We start from the raw sequence: 26,286 nt of genomic DNA, 5'->3' as shown, positions 1-26,286 counted from the left end.
ATTTCAGTATTTCACAACAGTTTTATTATTTAAATTAAATTGTAAAGTGTAAAAGAAATCACAATTATTTCACGACAATTGGTGATAAGATAAAAAAAAAAAAATTGATAAATGATAACCTAGAGTTAGCTCGTTATTCCCTAGTAATATCTGGAGTTAAAATCCGGTAGTCAACATTTCTACTAACCAGGAGTTACCACCTAACTCCTAGTCGTGAAATCCATTTTTTTCGTTAACTTCGAGTTAATGGTTACTCGCACTTTAACTCTAGATGGTGAAACCAGCCCTTAGAGAACAGGAAAAATAATTAAAAATTTTTTTCGAATTTTCGAAAAATTTTGAAATTTTTTCTGCAATCTAAGTCCATTCAAGGAGGCAAATTCTTCATTGAATCACCGTTGGGAGACTGTACACCTACCAATTACTCCGAGAAAGGACCCTGATCAAAGTAACAATTACTAGTCAATACGTCGAAGCAATGGAATTGCCAGCGAGACAATCAACAATCATACCAGCTGCGTTGTTGTAAGTATCTAGTTAAGTTCCGTCATTGTTCGTCTCCTATGGTATAGCGTATGACGATAGTATATTATTATTAAAAAAAAAATTGTTGTGAGTAGTATATATTTGTATGTTCACAGCCAGCTTTTCAACGGTGAAAATTTTTTTTTACGGGTGATTCGTTTAAAATGATCTCATATAGTTATCGTTTGGGGCATTCGACAGTATATGCAAATAGTGACAAATACTTGCGAAGCCTTGGTCAAAACTTTAATGTCTGAAGTAATGCCAATACTCACTAGCCAAAAATGGAGAGAAATCGCAGATGAGTTTTGGAAATGTTGGAACTTTCCAAACTGTATTGGATCATTGGACGGCAAGCATGTAGTAATCCAAGCACCACCAAATAGTGGGTCACTATATTTTAACTACAAAAAGACGTTTTCAGTGGTACTTATGGCTCTCGTCGATGCTCATTATAATTTTATTGTGGTAGATGTAGGCACGTATGGTAGGAATAGTGATGAAGGTATTCTAATGAATTCGAAACTAGGAAAAAGCTTAGATAGTAAACAACTGAATGTACCTTCAGATACTGAACTCAGTGGCGCACGCAGGGGGGGGGGGGGGGGGGTTAGGAGGTCGTAACCCCCCCCCCCCTCCCCCCCGAAATGTCTTCCTTCATTACGAGCGTCTAGAAACAACCCACGAACAAATTTCTCATCATGTCTTTATTTCTTATCAAATATATTATAACCAGAAATTCGTTACTTGTAATCGGTGACTATTTCCCCTTAAAATTGGAATTGCATTGCTACGTCTTGCTAGACGCTCGTTTTTTGTTACCGGGTACGCGCACCTACAATCACTACAACCGCGATCTCAATTAAAGTGTGATAACTGATAAGGATAAGCAATCTGTGATAACGTGTTTTTAAATTATTGTTAATTGTTATTGGTTTTGGTTAGTCAATGGAAATTTATTAGACAATAACTCAGTCAATAAGTATTAAATTTATTTCATTTTTAAGTTTTTCACATTATGAGTGAAAAAAAAAAGGATTGCCCATGGTAATATTACGTCATTTTTTCACAAAAAGTGTAAAAAAAATTATGAACAACCCTCAACTTCAAATCTAATAACAGTAAGAATTTAGAAATACATTTTTTTATTTCATTTATTTAATTATTTAAGTACTAACTTCAAAAGTTTTCTAAAAATGTTTTAAATTAGTATTGGTGAATGGTGGTACTTATTTTATTATAAATTAAATGGCATTTTATAGGAGCTAAATGATGATCACTCATTGCAACTATTGCAAGTTAGTGAGGACACTCAAGAGGTTGAGGTAAAACTATCTGATGATAGTTAGGATACGCCCGATCAGGTAATCAATATCAATGTAATTATGTAAATATTATTGGACTATGTTAAATAATATAAGAACCATTAGATACAGTTAACATTAAAAGGTACATTTGAATTCTGTATTTAATGTATTTCCATATTTAAATTTGATAAAACTAGCCAATGACTTAATTATTTAAAATAATTAAATTTTATAATATTAAGATTAATTTAAATTCTAAAAAATACACAATTACAAAAAATAATGATATGTTAAGAAATTTATTACTTAGTCTATCATAATTTTTAAAAATAGAGACAATTGAATTTCATTGATTAGTTAAACTTTTGAATCATACAACAATAAATTATTTATGATTATGAAATAATTAATATATTTTAAAGGTTAGATTACAGGTCCAAATTAAAAATAAATATAGTGGATAAGTAGGTACTTTTTTTTTACATTAATTATTAATTTGAATGCTTATGAGTTAAGCCGCTGAACACTATTAATTTTAAAGTATTATTTATTTGTATGTTTATATAATGTATTTGAGTATATTATGCTTGTTTAGTTATTTATGACATTGTGGCTTCACTTTCATTATTATCACTTTTTTTACTATATTGAATATTAAAAATACAATGATTTGTTTAGTAAATAATAGTATAATGCACATTTCCAAGTATCTTTCATATTATAATGAATTCTTGGGAATTTAATTTTAATATACTATGCTAAATGCTTTAATTTCTAATATTATTAGAAAAAAAATCTTGTATGCGCTATTGCTATTTGCTAATAACTGCTTCTAAGGAGCTTAGTAGTATATATTTGTATGTTCACAGCCAATTTTTTTCAAGGGGGAATGTCCCCCTTGGAGCACTCAGATTTACCGTGTAACACATTTCACACTGATTGTTAGTAAATTTTACCTCGAAAAAATGTACTGTATTTCATTTTTACTCATGTTGGTTACACTGATTTTTTTAATAATGATAAAAACATTATTTATTATTTACAATAATTTTAAGTTATAAGCTGATTGCTGATTATTTTTTTCATATTCAGTTACTAATGATCCATCGTTCACTCAAGTCGTGTCTCATTTTTCTTTATTTTCTCAAAGTTTTATTAAATTGTATAAGTTATTTAATTTCTTCAAAAATGAATTTTCAAAAATGCGCAAACGATGTCCAGTCATTGGTCGATCAAATACGATTCAATTCAACGCCAGCGTATCCAGAATTCTCTGCATTTGTATCTAGGTTACGATCTTTTAAAAGTTTTCTTTCAAATACCGGCCAGAATAAGTACAAGCTCTCAGAATGTGGATTTTACTATATCAATCTCGATGACGCAGTTCAATGTCATTGGTGTGGAGTAATTCTACATAGTTTTGAAATCGATGATAATTGTTTTATAGAACATACCCGATTCTCACCAAAATGTTTATATGTATTATTAATGAAAGGTAATCAGTTTGTTCAAAAAGTCTTAAGTAAATATTGTAAAACCGAAGTTATTTGTAATTGTGAAACCGGTTCGTACGACACCATTTGTTAAATCATGTTTTTTTTTATATAATATACTGTTTATAATATTTGCTGTATTGAATAAAAAAAAAAAATAAAAAAAAAATTGAATGTTTTATCTTAAATGTTTTATTATTCGATTTAATATCTCGTGGACGTATAGCCTAGCGGGTTAGTGCGTATATAATAATTTAAAATGTTTTTCAGGTATCAGGTTAGTAAGTATAATATGTAAATTCCCTCTCTAGTATGCACTAATTGGCTAACTGTACGTTCACATTTTTTGCATTTTTTTTTTTTATCTGAGTTTTAGTATATAATATGACTGCAAAGGAAAAAACTAACAGTCCAATGTATAACTCCTAACAGTTATATCCTACTTTTTATTGTGTACTTTTTTAGCAAAAAAAAACTTCATTATGTGTCCACCAATAATTGTCTGTAAGTCTACATTCGACATCCGAGCTTTTAACAAGAAAAGTATTACAGTTGGATTACTAATTAATAAGCAGATTTCAATTATTTTATTATTAGAATGTAAACTTTCAAAGAAAATTATTACATTAAGTTTAGAAGAATAGTTCAAACTGATGTCTGAATCTAATTACAATTCAATTATTAATAACCTAAATACCAGGGTGAGGCGTGTAAAGATTACCGATTCCTTTTCATATTCAATTAATGTTAAACAGAGTTCAATTACCCTACATCTAAACGAGGAATATATTACCTTGACACACGTAGATTTGTACCGGCTTCGTCAATTACAGAATTTGATTGATTTGTATGTGGTAGACAAGCAAAAACGTTTAGCAAATTATCAAATTACTTTCAACACTGCATATGACCTAATTAAAAATGATGTCCGTGGTCTGCCATCCACTTGCCAAAGGAACGAATTTACCAACCAATATATTCAAAACTATGATTTTAATTATTATAATCATTTACAGAACGATGACACATCATTTTTATATGAAATATTACAATTTCATTTTAACACATTGTCCGATATGATTTTACAAGATCTAATAATATAAAATATATAAATATGTTTAATAATTATTCATTTAAAAAATAAAAACTTTTTTATTCAATAATAAACTTGCCTTTTTTTCTTAAATTACATGTCACCTTTAATCATAAAGAATAGTTTTAATGCGTTTTAGTTTCAAATTTTATGTTTTCAGTAAATAAGTAGATTGAATTTTGATAGTACAGAATTGATAGCAATGTTTCAATTAGAAATTTCAGACATACTATATAGTTTATAGGTTTATGTTTTCCAAGACCTTTGAGTATTGAACAAATAAAAACATACATGTATAATAATATTTTGTTTTATTAAATGAAACTCATTTTTCCGTATAATAATCAAACAACCGTCTTGCTTTTAATAGTTTGACGCTTTGGATCGGTTAGTAATTTATCAAATATAATTTGCATTGTCTCATTAAGACCAGTATGAAGTGTTTGATCTTTTGATTCGTCGGTCGTGTACAATCTAACAGTAGCTTCACTGAACTTCCATCTATTACAACAAATTATTTTATTTAAAAACAAAAGAAGTAAATAAAATCAGTAAAAAAAAAAACAGATTCAGCAATAGTTTTTAAATTTAAACCAATGTATTTACCTGTCCTTTACTGGTACATTCTCGATGTTAGTAACCTTATAATGACTTAGCACCCAAAGATCCTTTCCGTTTTCTTCAAAAGGCGTCTTTATTGTCACAACGCCATCTCCTTGTCTGAATGTTAGCGAATTAAATACTTCAACATCAAAATCTTCTGATCTCAAGCGTTCGCTGATATTATCTCTGTATGATGCACTTGTTTTTTCTGCCGAACGTTTTGATCCAGGTTTTGTTTTTGAAAAAGACGGTCTTATATCAATTGATTCGCTAAAATGTTCTGTATACATAGTGACTTGAAATAATTTAAATTTAAAATATTTTAATTACAATTCATATTTCATAGTAAATTATATTCTTAAAATATCAAATAAATTAAATCGCTTTTATTTTATAGATAAATGGATATATTGTTCGAAAATAATTAGAGATAAGACATGACGCTATGCTTCAGAGAAATGAGAACTCTTCCCGGATCCTCCGGCGTTTCTATTTTCATTTATTCCGGTCGCCTGGACGAGACAATAGAGCCCCGAACACTAGGGTTGTCAAATCAGCGTGGCAAAATATCCGGGGGCATCCGTGGGTATCGGCCGTGCCATGCCCAGGTTGTGGATGGCGGACTCTCTCCCCGGACCAAATAATATTATTTTAAGATGACTTTAGTCGTTCATTAATTGTTGCCTCCGTCTTACAAGTGGTAAGCCTAACATATCAAAATATAAACATGGGTATGAAGGTTTTTTGTTTTTCATGTTGAATTTTCAAATAGAAATTAAAAGAAAACTATCTCATTGTATCTATATTTACAATATTATAATCGTAAAATCCATGTAAGTCATTGATAACACCTGAATGCTAATGAAACGTGATTACAATTATATTGTATATTTTTAATTTTAATATGAATACTGTATTTTATCGGAGAGCCCCATTCTATATTTGTAAAAAATATATATAAAATATTCAGTAGTTAGTTATTTTAAATTCTCGTATACTACGCGCTTGAGTCAACAGGTAGCGCTGCTGTACCGGCGACTGTTGGATGCGCTACCGGGTGAATTATTATGTTAGTGGTCATCGGCGGCGATGGCTGCGTTTTGTCGTTCATTGATACCATATCCTATAAAATGTCAATGACATACGCATTTTCAATTATTTTTCACACATCGCGTTGTTGCACACGGAGTCAGCATTAAAAATCTATTTGTCTGTCAATGCTATCATTATTCGTTAAGTACGCGTTGACGGTCCGCCGAAAATGAGGAAATTATATCGAAGAAGGCGATGTAACGTCGACGGCATTGTTTTATTGCGCTCAGCGTCGGCACGTTTTTGTCGTCACTGCATAACACGATTACAGGCCGCCGATCGTTTATCGACGGCGGCGTGGGCAGTGTTAATTCAATATTTAAATAATACATAAATTACAATGATATTGTCTTGCCTGATAAATGATAATGTGTAATATGATATCGAAATGGTAGACTGTTTATAATAATTGTGATTTTTCGAATAGTTAAGTTAAGAAAATGTAAGAATTGAAAAAAAACTAATCTCCTGTAGAATCCGGATGACTTTCAATTGCATCCGTCGCGGTCTTACTGATATCGGATACCGCATTCGAAGGTTTAACATATTGGATTGAAGGTCTGGTCTGGTCATCATTAGGCTGTGTACAATTGATGTGCTATTTCAATAATATGATATGCACGAACGATTCCTTTATAAAATAATTAAATATATTTCTACGTTTTTCATATTATGACAAGTACGATCAGATCTGTAACTGAACGTTGAAGTACACGTCATGATGCATGAAAAATATACGCCTGCATGTTTTTTCTTATTTCTCACGATCCTGTCTCCGCTTAAAATACGCTGGACACGTTTCACACTTAAACATTTATTACAATTTACAATATTTAAAAAACGGCCTCTCGGAAGTAGTGTATACTAATATATTGAGCTGTAAGCGCATTTTTTTGTATAATTTAAACTCAATAATCATCGGTTCGATTTTGACTGGATTTTTTTCCATGTGTTCCCTATGATAAATGGATATTATATTGTTCGAAAATAATAAGAGATCAGACATGGCGCTATGCTTCAGAGAAATGAGAACTCTTGCCTGACCCTCGGGCGTTTCTATTTGTTTATTCCGGACGAGACAATAGACCGCCGAACCACTATTGGGGTGTCTAATCAGCGTCGGGGGTTTCGTAATACGGACCGGATTCCCTCCCCGCCTCACGGGCGATTCGAAAACGGATTCTCAACACGGGCTTAGGATCGAATGACTCTTGGCCAACAGCTGTTTACAAGTTTTTTTAAGCCGTGGCTGTCGCAGTTTTGAGCCGGTTTTAATGAAAGGTCTGAAAATCTAAATTCAAACTCTTACACCATTTACTCAGACATTTGAAGATACATACCGGCGAAAAACCATACCGTTGTAATTTTTTATTATTTTTTTTTTTTTGTTGTTGATCTTTTTAAGCCTCGCGACTAAGGTTGATATTACACACCGGTTATAAGACTGTTTCAAAATGAAATCTGCCAAAAAACCTTTATAATTAAGCACCATCTGGCTAGGCACAAAATGATTGATTCACACGGGTGGATAACCATTCAAATGTGAAATTTGCCAGACATATCACAGAGATTTGTCTAACCTCAAGTGCCATGTTCTGTGTCGGCATTCAAACGAAATACGTTATATGTGTGTTGTAGAAAAGTGTGAAGAAAAATTCAAAAAAAATTAGAAAATTGTCTCATTATATGATACATTTAAGGGCACATATAGGCTATAAACACACGTGTTATGATAAATATTCGAACTAACGGAAACGTTGATCGACATAAAAACATAAACATAATGTTTTGCCAATATACAATTAATAAAAATCTGTTTAATTTTACTTTTATTTTGAGCGGACCATGAGCCAGAATAAAGGTCGAGTATCGTGGGATGGTTCTGTTTTATATACTGTTCTTCGAGAATATCAAAAAAGTGTATTAAAACTGATCCAATCTTCATAACATTTATATAAGTAGCAATTCTCTTTACTCCTGTGATTTTCTGACATTATAATATAAGTAAGGTTTTAGACCAATGCTTGCCTACTATCAAATGTATTTTACGCCACTGTACTGTATTATACCGAATACAACCTTGCACCACCGTAAATTATCAAACATTGTACACGATGTTATAAAACCTTTGTTGGTTAAAAAAAAAAAAATGGCTAGAAGGTCTGGGAACATTTTAAAAACACATAATATTGTTATACTCCATTGGATCAATCACTCACATCACCAGTCTACTGGGTGTACACCATATCAAATACTGTTTGGACAAGAACCTGATACCAAAATCACGCCAAACATTCAATTTCCAGACTACGACTGTTCAATCAACGATGAACCAGTGATCGAGATCGTATGAAGAAGATTACGCACTAAGGCTGAAAGCAGAAACAAAACCAAAGATCAGCGGAAGAAGTTTCAACAGTATCAAGTTGGTCAAAAGGTACTAGTGAAAGAACACAAACTTTCCTCAGCAGAAGACAATGGAATACACAAATTCTTTCCACTTTACAAAGGACCATATACTGTCATTCAAACCTACGATAACAACACTGTGATGTTAGAAGACGAAGGTCGACAAGTCATTCGGTGCAATATAAAAAAATACTGAACCTTATTACACTCCGTCTGATGCCCAAGATGGAGTTTTGTGCTTTCCTCCTGATCCTGGTATACCCAGTGGATCAATCCTTCACTCATCCTAATTAAACCATTAAATAAACCTGTTTGTGACCATGACCTTCTTAACTCCTATAGGCCATCAAAATTAAGTAACGCTAGGAGTAGTCATGGAACACGAAAATGTCCGACACCACTCGGATAGGATACTTGAGCTGTTCGGACCGGAATATCTGGAACTAGACAGCGAGTACCAGGCCGATATTTCTATTCAGCGGATTCAACCAACAGTCACGCAACCAATGGGTTCTATAATACAGTTAAAAGCACAGGCCAAATATAATAGACAAGCTGCAGCTAAGCTCACACAGTATAGATTGGAACCGACATTCACAATACCGGATACCATCCGAGCCAGACAGACACTAGAAACACCCACCGAAAACCCTACAAAAGAGGAGGACAAACTCTTATCTAGCATGAAGAAATCGTTTCAACAAAACCTACATCCTCCACTTGCAGAGAAAAGGGACAGTGGGGTAATACCTCATACTACACCTCAGACTTCACTCCATAACAAAATCAGTAATAAGCAGAGGGAAAAAGAATTATATAAGGAAACACGGCTGCTCATACGCCAACAACGAAATGAAGAAAAAAAAAAAAGCAATAACACACCACCCACAGTGGTAAATATACCATACCACCTAATACCAACAAAAGATACCCACTACTACCGGCCATTCCCGCAGACGGAAGCCGCCGCGATAGTCCATATATACACTTCTAGAGAGACGACTAGACATCGAAAAACGAACTCCGTAGTTACCTCGCCATACCCACGGTATACGAGTCAAGGCGGACCGGTGACAAACTAGTGGCTGGGGCCAGCAATAGGTGGTTCAAACTGACACATGGTCCCGGAAAGCTATCCGTTCACTCGTATCGCCTCCGCCGCCGCCAACGTACGCCGCATTCCGCCGTCCGTCCGTGGAGCCGCCGTCCGTAGTATCGTCCACTCTGCCGTGTCTGGGGCCAGCATACGCTGGTTCAAACTGTATAACAAGTCGTGTTATAAAACCTTTGTTGGTTAAAAAAAAAATGGCTAGAAGGTCTGGGAACATTTTAAAAACACATAATATTGTTATACTGCAATATTATATATTTAACAATTGTAGACAATTTACTCAGTAAATAAATAAAAAATAATATATATACGAGAATTATCTTAGACCAAATTCACTAAATTATGATTTAGCCATGCTACCAATTATGGTGTGCCAACTGTCCATATACATAGTGACTTGAAATAATTTAAATTTAAAATATTTTAATTACAATTCATATTTCATAGTAAATTATATTCTTAAAATATCAAATAAATTAAATCGCTTTTATTTTATAGATAAATGGATATATTGTTCGAAAATAATTAGAGATAAGACATGACGCTATGCTTCAGAGAAATGAGAACTCTTCCCGGATCCTCCGGCGTTTCTATTTTCATTTATTCCGGTCGCCTGGACGAGACAATAGAGCCCCGAACACTAGGGTTGTCAAATCAGCGTGGCAAAATATCCGGGGGCATCCGTGGGTATCGGCCGTGCCATGCCCAGGTTGTGGGTGGCGGACTCTCTCCCCGGACCAAATAATATTATTTTAAGATGACTTTAGTCGTTCATTAATTGTTGCCTCCGTCTTACAAGTGGTAAGCCTAACATATCAAAATATAAACATGGGTATGAAGGTTTTTTGTTTTTCATGTTGAATTTTCATATAGAAATTAAAAGAAAACTATCTCATTGTATCTATATTTACAATATTATAATCGTAAAATCCATGTAAGTCATTGATAACACCTGAATGCTAATGAAACGTGATTACAATTATATTGTATATTTTTAATTTTAATATGAATACTGTATTTTATCGGAGAGCCCCATTCTATATTTGTAAAAAATATATATAAAATATTCAGTAGTTAGTTATTTTAAATTCTCGTATACTACGCGCTTGAGTCAACAGGTAGCGCTGCTGTACCGGCGACTGTTGGATGCGCTACCGGGTGAATTATTATGTTAGTGGTCATCGGCGGCGATGGCTGCGTTTTGTCGTTCATTGATACCATATCCTATAAAATGTCAATGACATACGCATTTTCAATTATTTTTCACACATCGCGTTGTTGCACACGGAGTCAGCATTAAAAATCTATTTGTCTGTCAATGCTATCATTATTCGTTATAAGTACGCGTTGACGGTCCGCCGAAAATGAGGAAATTATATCGAAGAAGGCGATGTAACGTCGACGGCATTGTTTTATTGCGCTCAGCGTCGGCACGTTTTTGTCGTCACTGCATAACACGATTACAGGCCGCCGATCGTTTATCGACGGCGGCGTGGGCAGTGTTAATTCAATATTTAAATAATACATAAATTACAATGATATTGTCTTGCCTGATAAATGATAATGTGTAATATGATATCGAAATGGTAGACTGTTTATAATAATTGTGATTTTTCGAATAGTTAAGTTAAGAAAATGTAAGAATTGAAAAAAAACTAATCTCCTGTAGAATCCGGATGACTTTCAATTGCATCCGTCGCGGTCTTACTGATATCGGATACCGCATTCGAAGGTTTAACATATTGGATTGAAGGTCTGGTCTGGTCATCATTAGGCTGTGTACAATTGATGTGCTATTTCAATAATATGATATGCACGAACGATTCCTTTATAAAATAATTAAATATATTTCTACGTTTTTCATATTATGACAAGTACGATCAGATCTGTAACTGAACGTTGAAGTACACGTCATGATGCATGAAAAATATACGCCTGCATGTTTTTTCTTATTTCTCACGATCCTGTCTCCGCTTAAAATACGCTGGACACGTTTCACACTTAAACATTTATTACAATTTACAATATTTAAAAAACGGCCTCTCGGAAGTAGTGTATACTAATATATTGAGCTGTAAGCGCATTTTTTTGTATAATTTAAACTCAATAATCATCGGTTCGATTTTGACTGGATTTTTTTCCATGTGTTCCCTATGATAAATGGATATTATATTGTTCGAAAATAATAAGAGATCAGACATGGCGCTATGCTTCAGAGAAATGAGAACTCTTGCCTGACCCTCGGGCGTTTCTATTTGTTTATTCCGGACGAGACAATAGACCGCCGAACCACTATTGGGGTGTCTAATCAGCGTCGGGGGTTTCGTAATACGGACCGGATTCCCTCCCCGCCTCACGGGCGATTCGAAAACGGATTCTCAACACGGGCTTAGGATCGAATGACTCTTGGCCAACAGCTGTTTACAAGTTTTTTTAAGCCGTGGCTGTCGCAGTTTTGAGCCGGTTTTAATGAAAGGTCTGAAAATCTAAATTCAAACTCTTACACCATTTACTCAGACATTTGAAGATACATACCGGCGAAAAACCATACCGTTGTAATTTTTTATTATTTTTTTTTTTTTGTTGTTGATCTTTTTAAGTCTCGCGACTAAGGTTGATATTACACACCGGTTATAAGACTGTTTCAAAATGAAATCTGCCAAAAAACCTTTATAATTAAGCACCATCTGGCTAGGCACAAAATGATTGATTCACACGGGTGGATAACCATTCAAATGTGAAATTTGCCAGACATATCACAGAGATTTGTCTAACCTCAAGTGCCATGTTCTGTGTCGGCATTCAAACGAAATACGTTATATGTGTGTTGTAGAAAAGTGTGAAGAAAAATTCAAAAAAAATTAGAAAATTGTCTCATTATATGATACATTTAAGGGCACATATAGGCTATAAACACACGTGTTATGATAAATATTCGAACTAACGGAAACGTTGATCGACATAAAAACATAAACATAATGTTTTGCCAATATACAATTAATAAAAATCTGTTTAATTTTACTTTTATTTTGAGCGGACCATGAGCCAGAATAAAGGTCGAGTATCGTGGGATGGTTCTGTTTTATATACTGTTCTTCGAGAATATCAAAAAAGTGTATTAAAACTGATCCAATCTTCATAACATTTATATAAGTAGCAATTCTCTTTACTCCTGTGATTTTCTGACATTATAATATAAGTAAGGTTTTAGACCAATGCTTGCCTACTATCAAATGTATTTTACGCCACTGTACTGTATTATACCGAATACAACCTTGCACCACCGTAAATTATCAAACATTGTACACGATGTTATAAAACCTTTGTTGGTTAAAAAAAAAAAATGGCTAGAAGGTCTGGGAACATTTTAAAAACACATAATATTGTTATACTCCATTGGATCAATCACTCACATCACCAGTCTACTGGGTGTACACCATATCAAATACTGTTTGGACAAGAACCTGATACCAAAATCACGCCAAACATTCAATTTCCAGACTACGACTGTTCAATCAACGATGAACCAGTGATCGAGATCGTATGAAGAAGATTACGCACTAAGGCTGAAAGCAGAAACAAAACCAAAGATCAGCGGAAGAAGTTTCAACAGTATCAAGTTGGTCAAAAGGTACTAGTGAAAGAACACAAACTTTCCTCAGCAGAAGACAATGGAATACACAAATTCTTTCCACTTTACAAAGGACCATATACTGTCATTCAAACCTACGATAACAACACTGTGATGTTAGAAGACGAAGGTCGACAAGTCATTCGGTGCAATATAAAAAAATACTGAACCTTATTACACTCCGTCTGATGCCCAAGATGGAGTCTTGTGCTTTCCTCCTGATCCTGGTATACCCAGTGGATCAATCCTTCACTCATCCTAATTAAACCATTAAATAAACCTGTTTGTGACCATGACCTTCTTAACTCCTATAGGCCATCAAAATTAAGTAACGCTAGGAGTAGTCATGGAACACGAAAATGTCCGACACCACTCGGATAGGATACTTGAGCTGTTCGGACCGGAATATCTGGAACTAGACAGCGAGTACCAGGCCGATATTTCTATTCAGCGGATTCAACCAACAGTCACGCAACCAATGGGTTCTATAATACAGTTAAAAGCACAGGCCAAATATAATAGACAAGCTGCAGCTAAGCTCACACAGTATAGATTGGAACCGACATTCACAATACCGGATACCATCCGAGCCAGACAGACACCAGAAACACCCACCGAAAACCCTACAAAAGAGGAGGACAAACTCTTATCTAGCATGAAGAAATCGTTTCAACAAAACCTACATCCTCCACTTGCAGAGAAAAGGGACAGTGGGGTAATACCTCATACTACACCTCAGACTTCACTCCATAACAAAATCAGTAATAAGCAGAGGGAAAAAGAATTATATAAGGAAACACGGCTGCTCATACGCCAACAACGAAATGAAGAAAAAAAAAAAAGCAATAACACACCACCCACAGTGGTAAATATACCATACCACCTAATACCAACAAAAGATACCCACTACTACCGGCCATTCCCGCAGACGGAAGCCGCCGCGATAGTCCATACATACACTTCTAGAGAGACGACTAGACATCGAAAAACGAACTCCGTAGTTACCTCGCCATACCCACGGTATACGAGTCAAGGCGGACCGGTGACAAACTAGTGGCTGGGGCCAGCAATAGGTGGTTCAAACTGACACATGGTCCCGGAAAGCTATCCGTTCACTCGTATCGCCTCCGCCGCCGCCAACGTACGCCGCATTCCGCCGTCCGTCCGTGGAGCCGCCGTCCGTAGTATCGTCCACTCTGCCGTGTCTGGGGCCAGCATACGCTGGTTCAAACTGTATAACAAGTCGTGTTATAAAACCTTTGTTGGTTAAAAAAAAACTAGAAGGTCTGGGAACATTTTAAAAACACATAATATTGTTATACTGCAATATTATATATTTAACAATTGTAGACAATTTACTCAGTAAATAAATAAAAAATAATATATATACGAGAATTATCTTAGACCAAATTCACTAAATTATGATTTAGCCATGCTACCAATTATGGTGTGCCAACTGTCCATATACATAGTGACTTGAAATAATTTAAATTTAAAATATTTTAATTACAATTCATATTTCATAGTAAATTATATTCTTAAAATATCAAATAAATTAAATCGCTTTTATTTTATAGATAAATGGATATATTGTTCGAAAATAATTAGAGATAAGACATGACGCTATGCTTCAGAGAAATGAGAACTCTTCCCGGATCCTCCGGCGTTTCTATTTTCATTTATTCCGGTCGCCTGGACGAGACAATAGAGCCCCGAACACTAGGGTTGTCAAATCAGCGTGGCAAAATATCCGGGGGCATCCGTGGGTATCGGCCGTGCCATGCCCAGGTTGTGGATGGCGGACTCTCTCCCCGGACCAAATAATATTATTTTAAGATGACTTTAGTCGTTCATTAATTGTTGCCTCCGTCTTACAAGTGGTAAGCCTAACATATCAAAATATAAACATGGGTATGAAGGTTTTTTGTTTTTCATGTTGAATTTTCAAATAGAAATTAAAAGAAAACTATCTCATTGTATCTATATTTACAATATTATAATCGTAAAATCCATGTAAGTCATTGATAACACCTGAATGCTAATGAAACGTGATTACAATTATATTGTATATTTTTAATTTTAATATGAATACTGTATTTTATCGGAGAGCCCCATTCTATATTTGTAAAAAATATATATAAAATATTCAGTAGTTAGTTATTTTAAATTCTCGTATACTACGCGCTTGAGTCAACAGGTAGCGCTGCTGTACCGGCGACTGTTGGATGCGCTACCGGGTGAATTATTATGTTAGTGGTCATCGGCGGCGATGGCTGCGTTTTGTCGTTCATTGATACCATATCCTATAAAATGTCAATGACATACGCATTTTCAATTATTTTTCACACATCGCGTTGTTGCACACGGAGTCAGCATTAAAAATCTATTTGTCTGTCAATGCTATCATTATTCGTTAAGTACGCGTTGACGGTCCGCCGAAAATGAGGAAATTATATCGAAGAAGGCGATGTAACGTCGACGGCATTGTTTTATTGCGCTCAGCGTCGGCACGTTTTTGTCGTCACTGCATAACACGATTACAGGCCGCCGATCGTTTATCGACGGCGGCGTGGGCAGTGTTAATTCAATATTTAAATAATACATAAATTACAATGATATTGTCTTGCCTGATAAATGATAATGTGTAATATGATATCGAAATGGTAGACTGTTTATAATAATTGTGATTTTTCGAATAGTTAAGTTAAGAAAATGTAAGAATTGAAAAAAAAACTAATCTCCTGTAGAATCCGGATGACTTTCAATTGCATCCGTCGCGGTCTTACTGATATCGGATACCGCATTCGAAGGTTTAACATATTGGATTGAAGGTCTGGTCTGGTCATCATTAGGCTGTGTACAATTGATGTGCTATTTCAATAATATGATATGCACGAACGATTCCTTTATAAAATAATTAAATATATTTCTACGTTATTCATATTATGACAGGTACGATCAGATCTGTAACTGAACGTTGAAGTACACGTCATGATGCATGAAAAATATACGCCTGCATGTTTTTTCTTATTTCTCACGATCCTGTCTCCGCTTAAAATACGCTGGACACGTTTCACACTTAAACATTTATTACAATTTACAATATTTAAAAAACGGCCTCTCGGAAGTAGTGTATACTAATATATTGAGCTGTAAGCGCATTTTTTTGTATAATTTAAACTCAATAATCATCGGTTCGATTTTGACTGGATTTTTTTCCATGTGTTCCCTATGATACATGGATATTATATTGTTCGAAAATAATAAGAGATCAGACATGGCGCTATGCTTCAGAGAAATGAGAACTCTTGCCTGACCCTCGGGCGTTTCTATTTGTTTATTCCGGACGAGACAATAGACCGCCGAACCACTATTGGGGTGTCTAATCAGCGTCGGGGGTTTCGTAATACGGACCGGATTCCCTCCCCGCCTCACGGGCGATTCGAAAACGGATTCTCAACACGGGCTTAGGATCGAATGACTCTTGGCCAACAGCTGTTTACAAGTTTTTTTAAGCCGTGGCTGTCGCAGTTTTGAGCCGGTTTTAATGAAAGGTCTGAAAATCTAAATTCAAACTCTTACACCATTTACTCAGACATTTGAAGATACATACCGGCGAAAAACCATACCGTTGTAATTTTTTATTATTTTTTTTTTTTTGTTGTTGATCTTTTTAAGCCTCGCGACTAAGGTTGATATTACACACCGGTTATAAGACTGTTTCAAAATGAAATCTGCCAAAAAACCTTTATAATTAAGCACCATCTGGCTAGGCACAAAATGATTGATTCACACGGGTGGATAACCATTCAAATGTGAAATTTGCCAGACATATCACAGAGATTTGTCTAACCTCAAGTGCCATGTTCTGTGTCGGCATTCAAACGAAATACGTTATATGTGTGTTGTAGAAAAGTGTGAAGAAAAATTCAAAAAAAATTAGAAAATTGTCTCATTATATGATACATTTAAGGGCACATATAGGCTATAAACACACGTGTTATGATAAATATTCGAACTAACGGAAACGTTGATCGACATAAAAACATAAACATAATGTTTTGCCAATATACAATTAATAAAAATCTGTTTAATTTTACTTTTATTTTGAGCGGACCATGAGCCAGAATAAAGGTCGAGTATCGTGGGATGGTTCTGTTTTATATACTGTTCTTCGAGAATATCAAAAAAGTGTATTAAAACTGATCCAATCTTCATAACATTTATATAAGTAGCAATTCTCTTTACTCCTGTGATTTTCTGACATTATAATATAAGTAAGGTTTTAGACCAATGCTTGCCTACTATCAAATGTATTTTACGCCACTGTACTGTATTATACCGAATACAACCTTGCACCACCGTAAATTATCAAACATTGTACACGATGTTATAAAACCTTTGTTGGTTAAAAAAAAAAAATGGCTAGAAGGTCTGGGAACATTTTAAAAACACATAATATTGTTATACTCCATTGGATCAATCACTCACATCACCAGTCTACTGGGTGTACACCATATCAAATACTGTTTGGACAAGAACCTGATACCAAAATCACGCCAAACATTCAATTTCCAGACTACGACTGTTCAATCAACGATGAACCAGTGATCGAGATCGTATGAAGAAGATTACGCACTAAGGCTGAAAGCAGAAACAAAACCAAAGATCAGCGGAAGAAGTTTCAACAGTATCAAGTTGGTCAAAAGGTACTAGTGAAAGAACACAAACTTTCCTCAGCAGAAGACAATGGAATACACAAATTCTTTCCACTTTACAAAGGACCATATACTGTCATTCAAACCTACGATAACAACACTGTGATGTTAGAAGACGAAGGTCGACAAGTCATTCGGTGCAATATAAAAAAATACTGAACCTTATTACACTCCGTCTGATGCCCAAGATGGAGTCTTGTGCTTTCCTCCTGATCCTGGTATACCCAGTGGATCAATCCTTCACTCATCCTAATTAAACCATTAAATAAACCTGTTTGTGACCATGACCTTCTTAACTCCTATAGGCCATCAAAATTAAGTAACGCTAGGAGTAGTCATGGAACACGAAAATGTCCGACACCACTCGGATAGGATACTTGAGCTGTTCGGACCGGAATATCTGGAACTAGACAGCGAGTACCAGGCCGATATTTCTATTCAGCGGATTCAACCAACAGTCACGCAACCAATGGGTTCTATAATACAGTTAAAAGCACAGGCCAAATATAATAGACAAGCTGCAGCTAAGCTCACACAGTATAGATTGGAACCGACATTCACAATACCGGATACCATCCGAGCCAGACAGACACCAGAAACACCCACCGAAAACCCTACAAAAGAGGAGGACAAACTCTTATCTAGCATGAAGAAATCGTTTCAACAAAACCTACATCCTCCACTTGCAGAGAAAAGGGACAGTGGGGTAATACCTCATACTACACCTCAGACTTCACTCCATAACAAAATCAGTAATAAGCAGAGGGAAAAAGAATTATATAAGGAAACACGGCTGCTCATACGCCAACAACGAAATGAAGAAAAAAAAAAAAGCAATAACACACCACCCACAGTGGTAAATATACCATACCACCTAATACCAACAAAAGATACCCACTACTACCGGCCATTCCCGCAGACGGAAGCCGCCGCGATAGTCCATACATACACTTCTAGAGAGACGACTAGACATCGAAAAACGAACTCCGTAGTTACCTCGCCATACCCACGGTATACGAGTCAAGGCGGACCGGTGACAAACTAGTGGCTGGGGCCAGCAAAAGGTGGTTCAAACTGACACATGGTCCCGGAAACCTATCCGTTCACTCGTATCGCCTCCGCCGCCGCCAACGTACGCCGCATTCCGCCGTCCGTCCGTGGAGCCGCCGTCCGTAGTATCGTCCACTCTGCCGTGTCTGGGGCCAGCATACGCTGGTTCAAACTGTATAACAAGTCGTGTTATAAAACCTTTGTTGGTTAAAAAAAAAATGGCTAGAAGGTCTGGGAACATTTTAAAAACACATAATATTGTTATACTGCAATATTATATATTTAACAATTGTAGACAATTTACTCAGTAAATAAATAAAAAATAATATATATACGAGAATTATCTTAGACCAAATTCACTAAATTATGATTTAGCCATGCTACCAATTATGGTGTGCCAACTGTCCATATACATAGTGACTTGAAATAATTTAAATTTAAAATATTTTAATTACAATTCATATTTCATAGTAAATTATATTCTTAAAATATCAAATAAATTAAATCGCTTTTATTTTATAGATAAATGGATATATTGTTCGAAAATAATTAGAGATAAGACATGACGCTATGCTTCAGAGAAATGAGAACTCTTCCCGGATCCTCCGGCGTTTCTATTTTCATTTATTCCGGTCGCCTGGACGAGACAATAGAGCCCCGAACACTAGGGTTGTCAAATCAGCGTGGCAAAATATCCGGGGGCATCCGTGGGTATCGGCCGTGCCATGCCCAGGTTGTGGATGGCGGACTCTCTCCCCGGACCAAATAATATTATTTTAAGATGACTTTAGTCGTTCATTAATTGTTGCCTCCGTCTTACAAGTGGTAAGCCTAACATATCAAAATATAAACATGGGTATGAAGGTTTTTTGTTTTTCATGTTGAATTTTCAAATAGAAATTAAAAGAAAACTATCTCATTGTATCTATATTTACAATATTATAATCGTAAAATCCATGTAAGTCATTGATAACACCTGAATGCTAATGAAACGTGATTACAATTATATTGTATATTTTTAATTTTAATATGAATACTGTATTTTATCGGAGAGCCCCATTCTATATTTGTAAAAAATATATATAAAATATTCAGTAGTTAGTTATTTTAAATTCTCGTATACTACGCGCTTGAGTCAACAGGTAGCGCTGCTGTACCGGCGACTGTTGGATGCGCTACCGGGTGAATTATTATGTTAGTGGTCATCGGCGGCGATGGCTGCGTTTTGTCGTTCATTGATACCATATCCTATAAAATGTCAATGACATACGCATTTTCAATTATTTTTCACACATCGCGTTGTTGCACACGGAGTCAGCATTAAAAATCTATTTGTCTGTCAATGCTATCATTATTCGTTAAGTACGCGTTGACGGTCCGCCGAAAATGAGGAAATTATATCGAAGAAGGCGATGTAACGTCGACGGCATTGTTTTATTGCGCTCAGCGTCGGCACGTTTTTGTCGTCACTGCATAACACGATTACAGGCCGCCGATCGTTTATCGACGGCGGCGTGGGCAGTGTTAATTCAATATTTAAATAATACATAAATTACAATGATATTGTCTTGCCTGATAAATGATAATGTGTAATATGATATCGAAATGGTAGACTGTTTATAATAATTGTGATTTTTCGAATAGTTAAGTTAAGAAAATGTAAGAATTGAAAAAAAACTAATCTCCTGTAGAATCCGGATGACTTTCAATTGCATCCGTCGCGGTCTTACTGATATCGGATACCGCATTCGAAGGTTTAACATATTGGATTGAAGGTCTGGTCTGGTCATCATTAGGCTGTGTACAATTGATGTGCTATTTCAATAATATGATATGCACGAACGATTCCTTTATAAAATAATTAAATATATTTCTACGTTTTTCATATTATGACAAGTACGATCAGATCTGTAACTGAACGTTGAAGTACACGTCATGATGCATGAAAAATATACGCCTGCATGTTTTTTCTTATTTCTCACGATCCTGTCTCCGCTTAAAATACGCTGGACACGTTTCACACTTAAACATTTATTACAATTTACAATATTTAAAAAACGGCCTCTCGGAAGTAGTGTATACTAATATATTGAGCTGTAAGCGCATTTTTTTGTATAATTTAAACTCAATAATCATCGGTTCGATTTTGACTGGATTTTTTTCCATGTGTTCCCTATGATACATGGATATTATATTGTTCGAAAATAATAAGAGATCAGACATGGCGCTATGCTTCAGAGAAATGAGAACTCTTGCCTGACCCTCGGGCGTTTCTATTTGTTTATTCCGGACGAGACAATAGACCGCCGAACCACTATTGGGGTGTCTAATCAGCGTCGGGGGTTTCGTAATACGGACCGGATTCCCTCCCCGCCTCACGGGCGATTCGAAAACGGATTCTCAACACGGGCTTAGGATCGAATGACTCTTGGCCAACAGCTGTTTACAAGTTTTTTTAAGCCGTGGCTGTCGCAGTTTTGAGCCGGTTTTAATGAAAGGTCTGAAAATCTAAATTCAAACTCTTACACCATTTACTCAGACATTTGAAGATACATACCGGCGAAAAACCATACCGTTGTAATTTTTTATTATTTTTTTTTTTTTGTTGTTGATCTTTTTAAGCCTCGCGACTAAGGTTGATATTACACACCGGTTATAAGACTGTTTCAAAATGAAATCTGCCAAAAGACCTTTATAATTAAGCACCATCTGGCTAGGCACAAAATGATTGATTCACACGGGTGGATAACCATTCAAATGTGAAATTTGCCAGACATATCACAGAGATTTGTCTAACCTCAAGTGCCATGTTCTGTGTCGGCATTCAAACGAAATACGTTATATGTGTGTTGTAGAAAAGTGTGAAGAAAAATTCAAAAAAAATTAGAAAATTGTCTCATTATATGATACATTTAAGGGCACATATAGGCTATAAACACACGTGTTATGATAAATATTCGAACTAACGGAAACGTTGATCGACATAAAAACATAAACATAATGTTTTGCCAATATACAATTAATAAAAATCTGTTTAATTTTACTTTTATTTTGAGCGGACCATGAGCCAGAATAAAGGTCGAGTATCGTGGGATGGTTCTGTTTTATATACTGTTCTTCGAGAATATCAAAAAAGTGTATTAAAACTGATCCAATCTTCATAACATTTATATAAGTAGCAATTCTCTTTACTCCTGTGATTTTCTGACATTATAATATAAGTAAGGTTTTAGACCAATGCTTGCCTACTATCAAATGTATTTTACGCCACTGTACTGTATTATACCGAATACAACCTTGCACCACCGTAAATTATCAAACATTGTACACGATGTTATAAAACCTTTGTTGGTTAAAAAAAAAAAATGGCTAGAAGGTCTGGGAACATTTTAAAAACACATAATATTGTTATACTCCATTGGATCAATCACTCACATCACCAGTCTACTGGGTGTACACCATATCAAATACTGTTTGGACAAGAACCTGATACCAAAATCACGCCAAACATTCAATTTCCAGACTACGACTGTTCAATCAACGATGAACCAGTGATCGAGATCGTAAGAAGAAGATTACGCACTAAGGCTGAAAGCAGAAACAAAACCAAAGATCAGCGGAAGAAGTTTCAACAGTATCAAGTTGGTCAAAAGGTACTAGTGAAAGAACACAAACTTTCCTCAGCAGAAGACAATGGAATACACAAATTCTTTCCACTTTACAAAGGACCATATACTGTCATTCAAACCTACGATAACAACACTGTGATGTTAGAAGACGAAGGTCGACAAGTCATTCGGTGCAATATAAAAAAATACTGAACCTTATTACACTCCGTCTGATGCCCAAGATGGAGTCTTGTGCTTTCCTCCTGATCCTGGTATACCCAGTGGATCAATCCTTCACTCATCCTAATTAAACCATTAAATAAACCTGTTTGTGACCATGACCTTCTTAACTCCTATAGGCCATCAAAATTAAGTAACGCTAGGAGTAGTCATGGAACACGAAAATGTCCGACACCACTCGGATAGGATACTTGAGCTGTTCGGACCGGAATATCTGGAACTAGACAGCGAGTACCAGGCCGATATTTCTATTCAGCGGATTCAACCAACAGTCACGCAACCAATGGGTTCTATAATACAGTTAAAAGCACAGGCCAAATATAATAGACAAGCTGCAGCTAAGCTCACACAGTATAGATTGGAACCGACATTCACAATACCGGATACCATCCGAGCCAGACAGACACCAGAAACACCCACCGAAAACCCTACAAAAGAGGAGGACAAACTCTTATCTAGCATGAAGAAATCGTTTCAACAAAACCTACATCCTCCACTTGCAGAGAAAAGGGACAGTGGGGTAATACCTCATACTACACCTCAGACTTCACTCCATAACAAAATCAGTAATAAGCAGAGGGAAAAAGAATTATATAAGGAAACACGGCTGCTCATACGCCAACAACGAAATGAAGAAAAAAAAAAAAGCAATAACACACCACCCACAGTGGTAAATATACCATACCACCTAATACCAACAAAAGATACCCACTACTACCGGCCATTCCCGCAGACGGAAGCCGCCGCGATAGTCCATACATACACTTCTAGAGAGACGACTAGACATCGAAAAACGAACTCCGTAGTTACCTCGCCATACCCACGGTATACGAGTCAAGGCGGACCGGTGACAAACTAGTGGCTGGGGCCAGCAAAAGGTGGTTCAAACTGACACATGGTCCCGGAAACCTATCCGTTCACTCGTATCGCCTCCGCCGCCGCCAACGTACGCCGCATTCCGCCGTCCGTCCGTGGAGCCGCCGTCCGTAGTATCGTCCACTCTGCCGTGTCTGGGGCCAGCATACGCTGGTTCAAACTGTATAACAAGTCGTGTTATAAAACCTTTGTTGGTTAAAAAAAAAATGGCTAGAAGGTCTGGGAACATTTTAAAAACACATAATATTGTTATACTGCAATATTATATATTTAACAATTGTAGACAATTTACTCAGTAAATAAATAAAAAATAATATATATACGAGAATTATCTTAGACCAAATTCACTAAATTATGATTTAGCCATGCTACCAATTATGTGTGCCAACTGTCCATATACATAGTGACTTGAAATAATTTAAATTTAAAATATTTTAATTACAATTCATATTTCATAGTAAATTATATTCTTAAAATATCAAATAAATTAAATCGCTTTTATTTTATAGATAAATGGATATATTGTTCGAAAATAATTAGAGATAAGACATGACGCTATGCTTCAGAGAAATGAGAACTCTTCCCGGATCCTCCGGCGTTTCTATTTTCATTTATTCCGGTCGCCTGGACGAGACAATAGAGCCCCGAACACTAGGGTTGTCAAATCAGCGTGGCAAAATATCCGGGGGCATCCGTGGGTATCGGCCGTGCCATGCCCAGGTTGTGGATGGCGGACTCTCTCCCCGGACCAAATAATATTATTTTAAGATGACTTTAGTCGTTCATTAATTGTTGCCTCCGTCTTACAAGTGGTAAGCCTAACATATCAAAATATAAACATGGGTATGAAGGTTTTTTGTTTTTCATGTTGAATTTTCAAATAGAAATTAAAAGAAAAACTATCTCATTGTATCTATATTTACAATATTATAATCGTAAAATCCATGTAAGTCATTGATAACACCTGAATGCTAATGAAACGTGATTACAATTATATTGTATATTTTTAATTTTAATATGAATACTGTATTTTATCGGAGAGCCCCATTCTATATTTTAATATATATAAAATATTCAGTAGTTAGTTATTTTAAATTCTCGTATACTACGCGCTTGAGTCAACAGGTAGCGCTGCTGTACCGGCGACTGTTGGATGCGCTACCGGGTGAATTATTATGTTAGTGGTCATCGGCGGCGATGGCTGCGTTTTGTCGTTCATTGATACCATATCCTATAAAATGTCAATGACATACGCATTTTCAATTATTTTTCACACATCGCGTTGTTGCACACGGAGTCAGCATTAAAAATCTATTTGTCTGTCAATGCTATCATTATTCGTTAAGTACGCGTTGACGGTCCGCCGAAAATGAGGAAATTATATCGAAGAAGGCGATGTAACGTCGACGGCATTGTTTTATTGCGCTCAGCGTCGGCACGTTTTTGTCGTCACTGCATAACACGATTACAGGCCGCCGATCGTTTATCGACGGCGGCGTGGGCAGTGTTAATTCAATATTTAAATAATACATAAATTACAATGATATTGTCTTGCCTGATAAATGATAATGTGTAATATGATATCGAAATGGTAGACTGTTTATAATAATTGTGATTTTTCGAATAGTTAAGTTAAGAAATGTAAGAATTGAAAAAAAAACTAATCTCCTGTAGAATCCGGATGACTTTCAATTGCATCCGTCGCGGTCTTACTGATATCGGATACCGCATTCGAAGGTTTAACATATTGGATTGAAGGTCTGGTCTGGTCATCATTAGGCTGTGTACAATTGATGTGCTATTTCAATAATATGATATGCACGAACGATTCCTTTATAAAATAATTAAATATATTTCTACGTTTTTCATATTATGACAAGTACGATCAGATCTGTAACTGAACGTTGAAGTACACGTCATGATGCATGAAAAATATACGCCTGCATGTTTTTTCTTATTTCTCACGATCCTGTCTCCGCTTAAAATACGCTGGACACGTTTCACACTTAAACATTTATTACAATTTACAATATTTAAAAAACGGCCTCTCGGAAGTAGTGTATACTAATATATTGAGCTGTAAGCGCATTTTTTTGTATAATTTAAACTCAATAATCATCGGTTCGATTTTGACTGGATTTTTTTCCATGTGTTCCCTATGATACATGGATATTATATTGTTCGAAAATAATAAGAGATCAGACATGGCGCTATGCTTCAGAGAAATGAGAACTCTTGCCTGACCCTCGGGCGTTTCTATTTGTTTATTCCGGACGAGACAATAGACCGCCGAACCACTATTGGGGTGTCTAATCAGCGTCGGGGGTTTCGTAATACGGACCGGATTCCCTCCCCGCCTCACGGGCGATTCGAAAACGGATTCTCAACACGGGCTTAGGATCGAATGACTCTTGGCCAACAGCTGTTTACAAGTTTTTTTAAGCCGTGGCTGTCGCAGTTTTGAGCCGGTTTTAATGAAAGGTCTGAAAATCTAAATTCAAACTCTTACACCATTTACTCAGACATTTGA

The 26,286-nt window shown here is 35.8% G+C and overlaps 1 protein-coding gene across 1 annotated transcript; it reads right to left on the bottom strand.

Moving 5' to 3' along the window:
* Window positions 1-4,712: 4,712 nt before the first annotated feature.
* LOC132932570 (uncharacterized) lies at window positions 4,713-5,311 on the bottom strand. The gene is made up of 2 exons (XM_060998953.1): window positions 5,025-5,311; window positions 4,713-4,919 (listed from the first exon to the last, which is right to left on the bottom strand). Exons 1-2 carry the CDS (start codon window positions 5,309-5,311, stop codon window positions 4,763-4,765), a joined length of 444 nt encoding a protein of 147 aa, XP_060854936.1. The 3' UTR covers window positions 4,713-4,762.
* Window positions 5,312-26,286: the final 20,975 nt, after the last annotated feature.

This window comes from Metopolophium dirhodum, chromosome 1 (genome assembly GCF_019925205.1).
Source record: "Metopolophium dirhodum isolate CAU chromosome 1, ASM1992520v1, whole genome shotgun sequence".
NCBI lineage: Eukaryota > Metazoa > Arthropoda > Insecta > Hemiptera > Aphididae > Metopolophium > Metopolophium dirhodum.
This window is presented reverse-complemented; position numbering and strand designations above follow the sequence as displayed.

Bases quoted from the DNA above. Each gene is read 5' to 3' on its own strand.
- LOC132932570 (XM_060998953.1), bottom strand. From the start codon at position 5,311: ATGTATACAGAACATTTTAGCGAATCAATTGATATAAGACCGTCTTTT. The intron at 4,920-5,024 runs GTAAATACATTG...TTGTTGTAATAG, and splicing joins AATGTACCAGTAAAGGACAG to ATGGAAGTTCAGTGAAGCTA.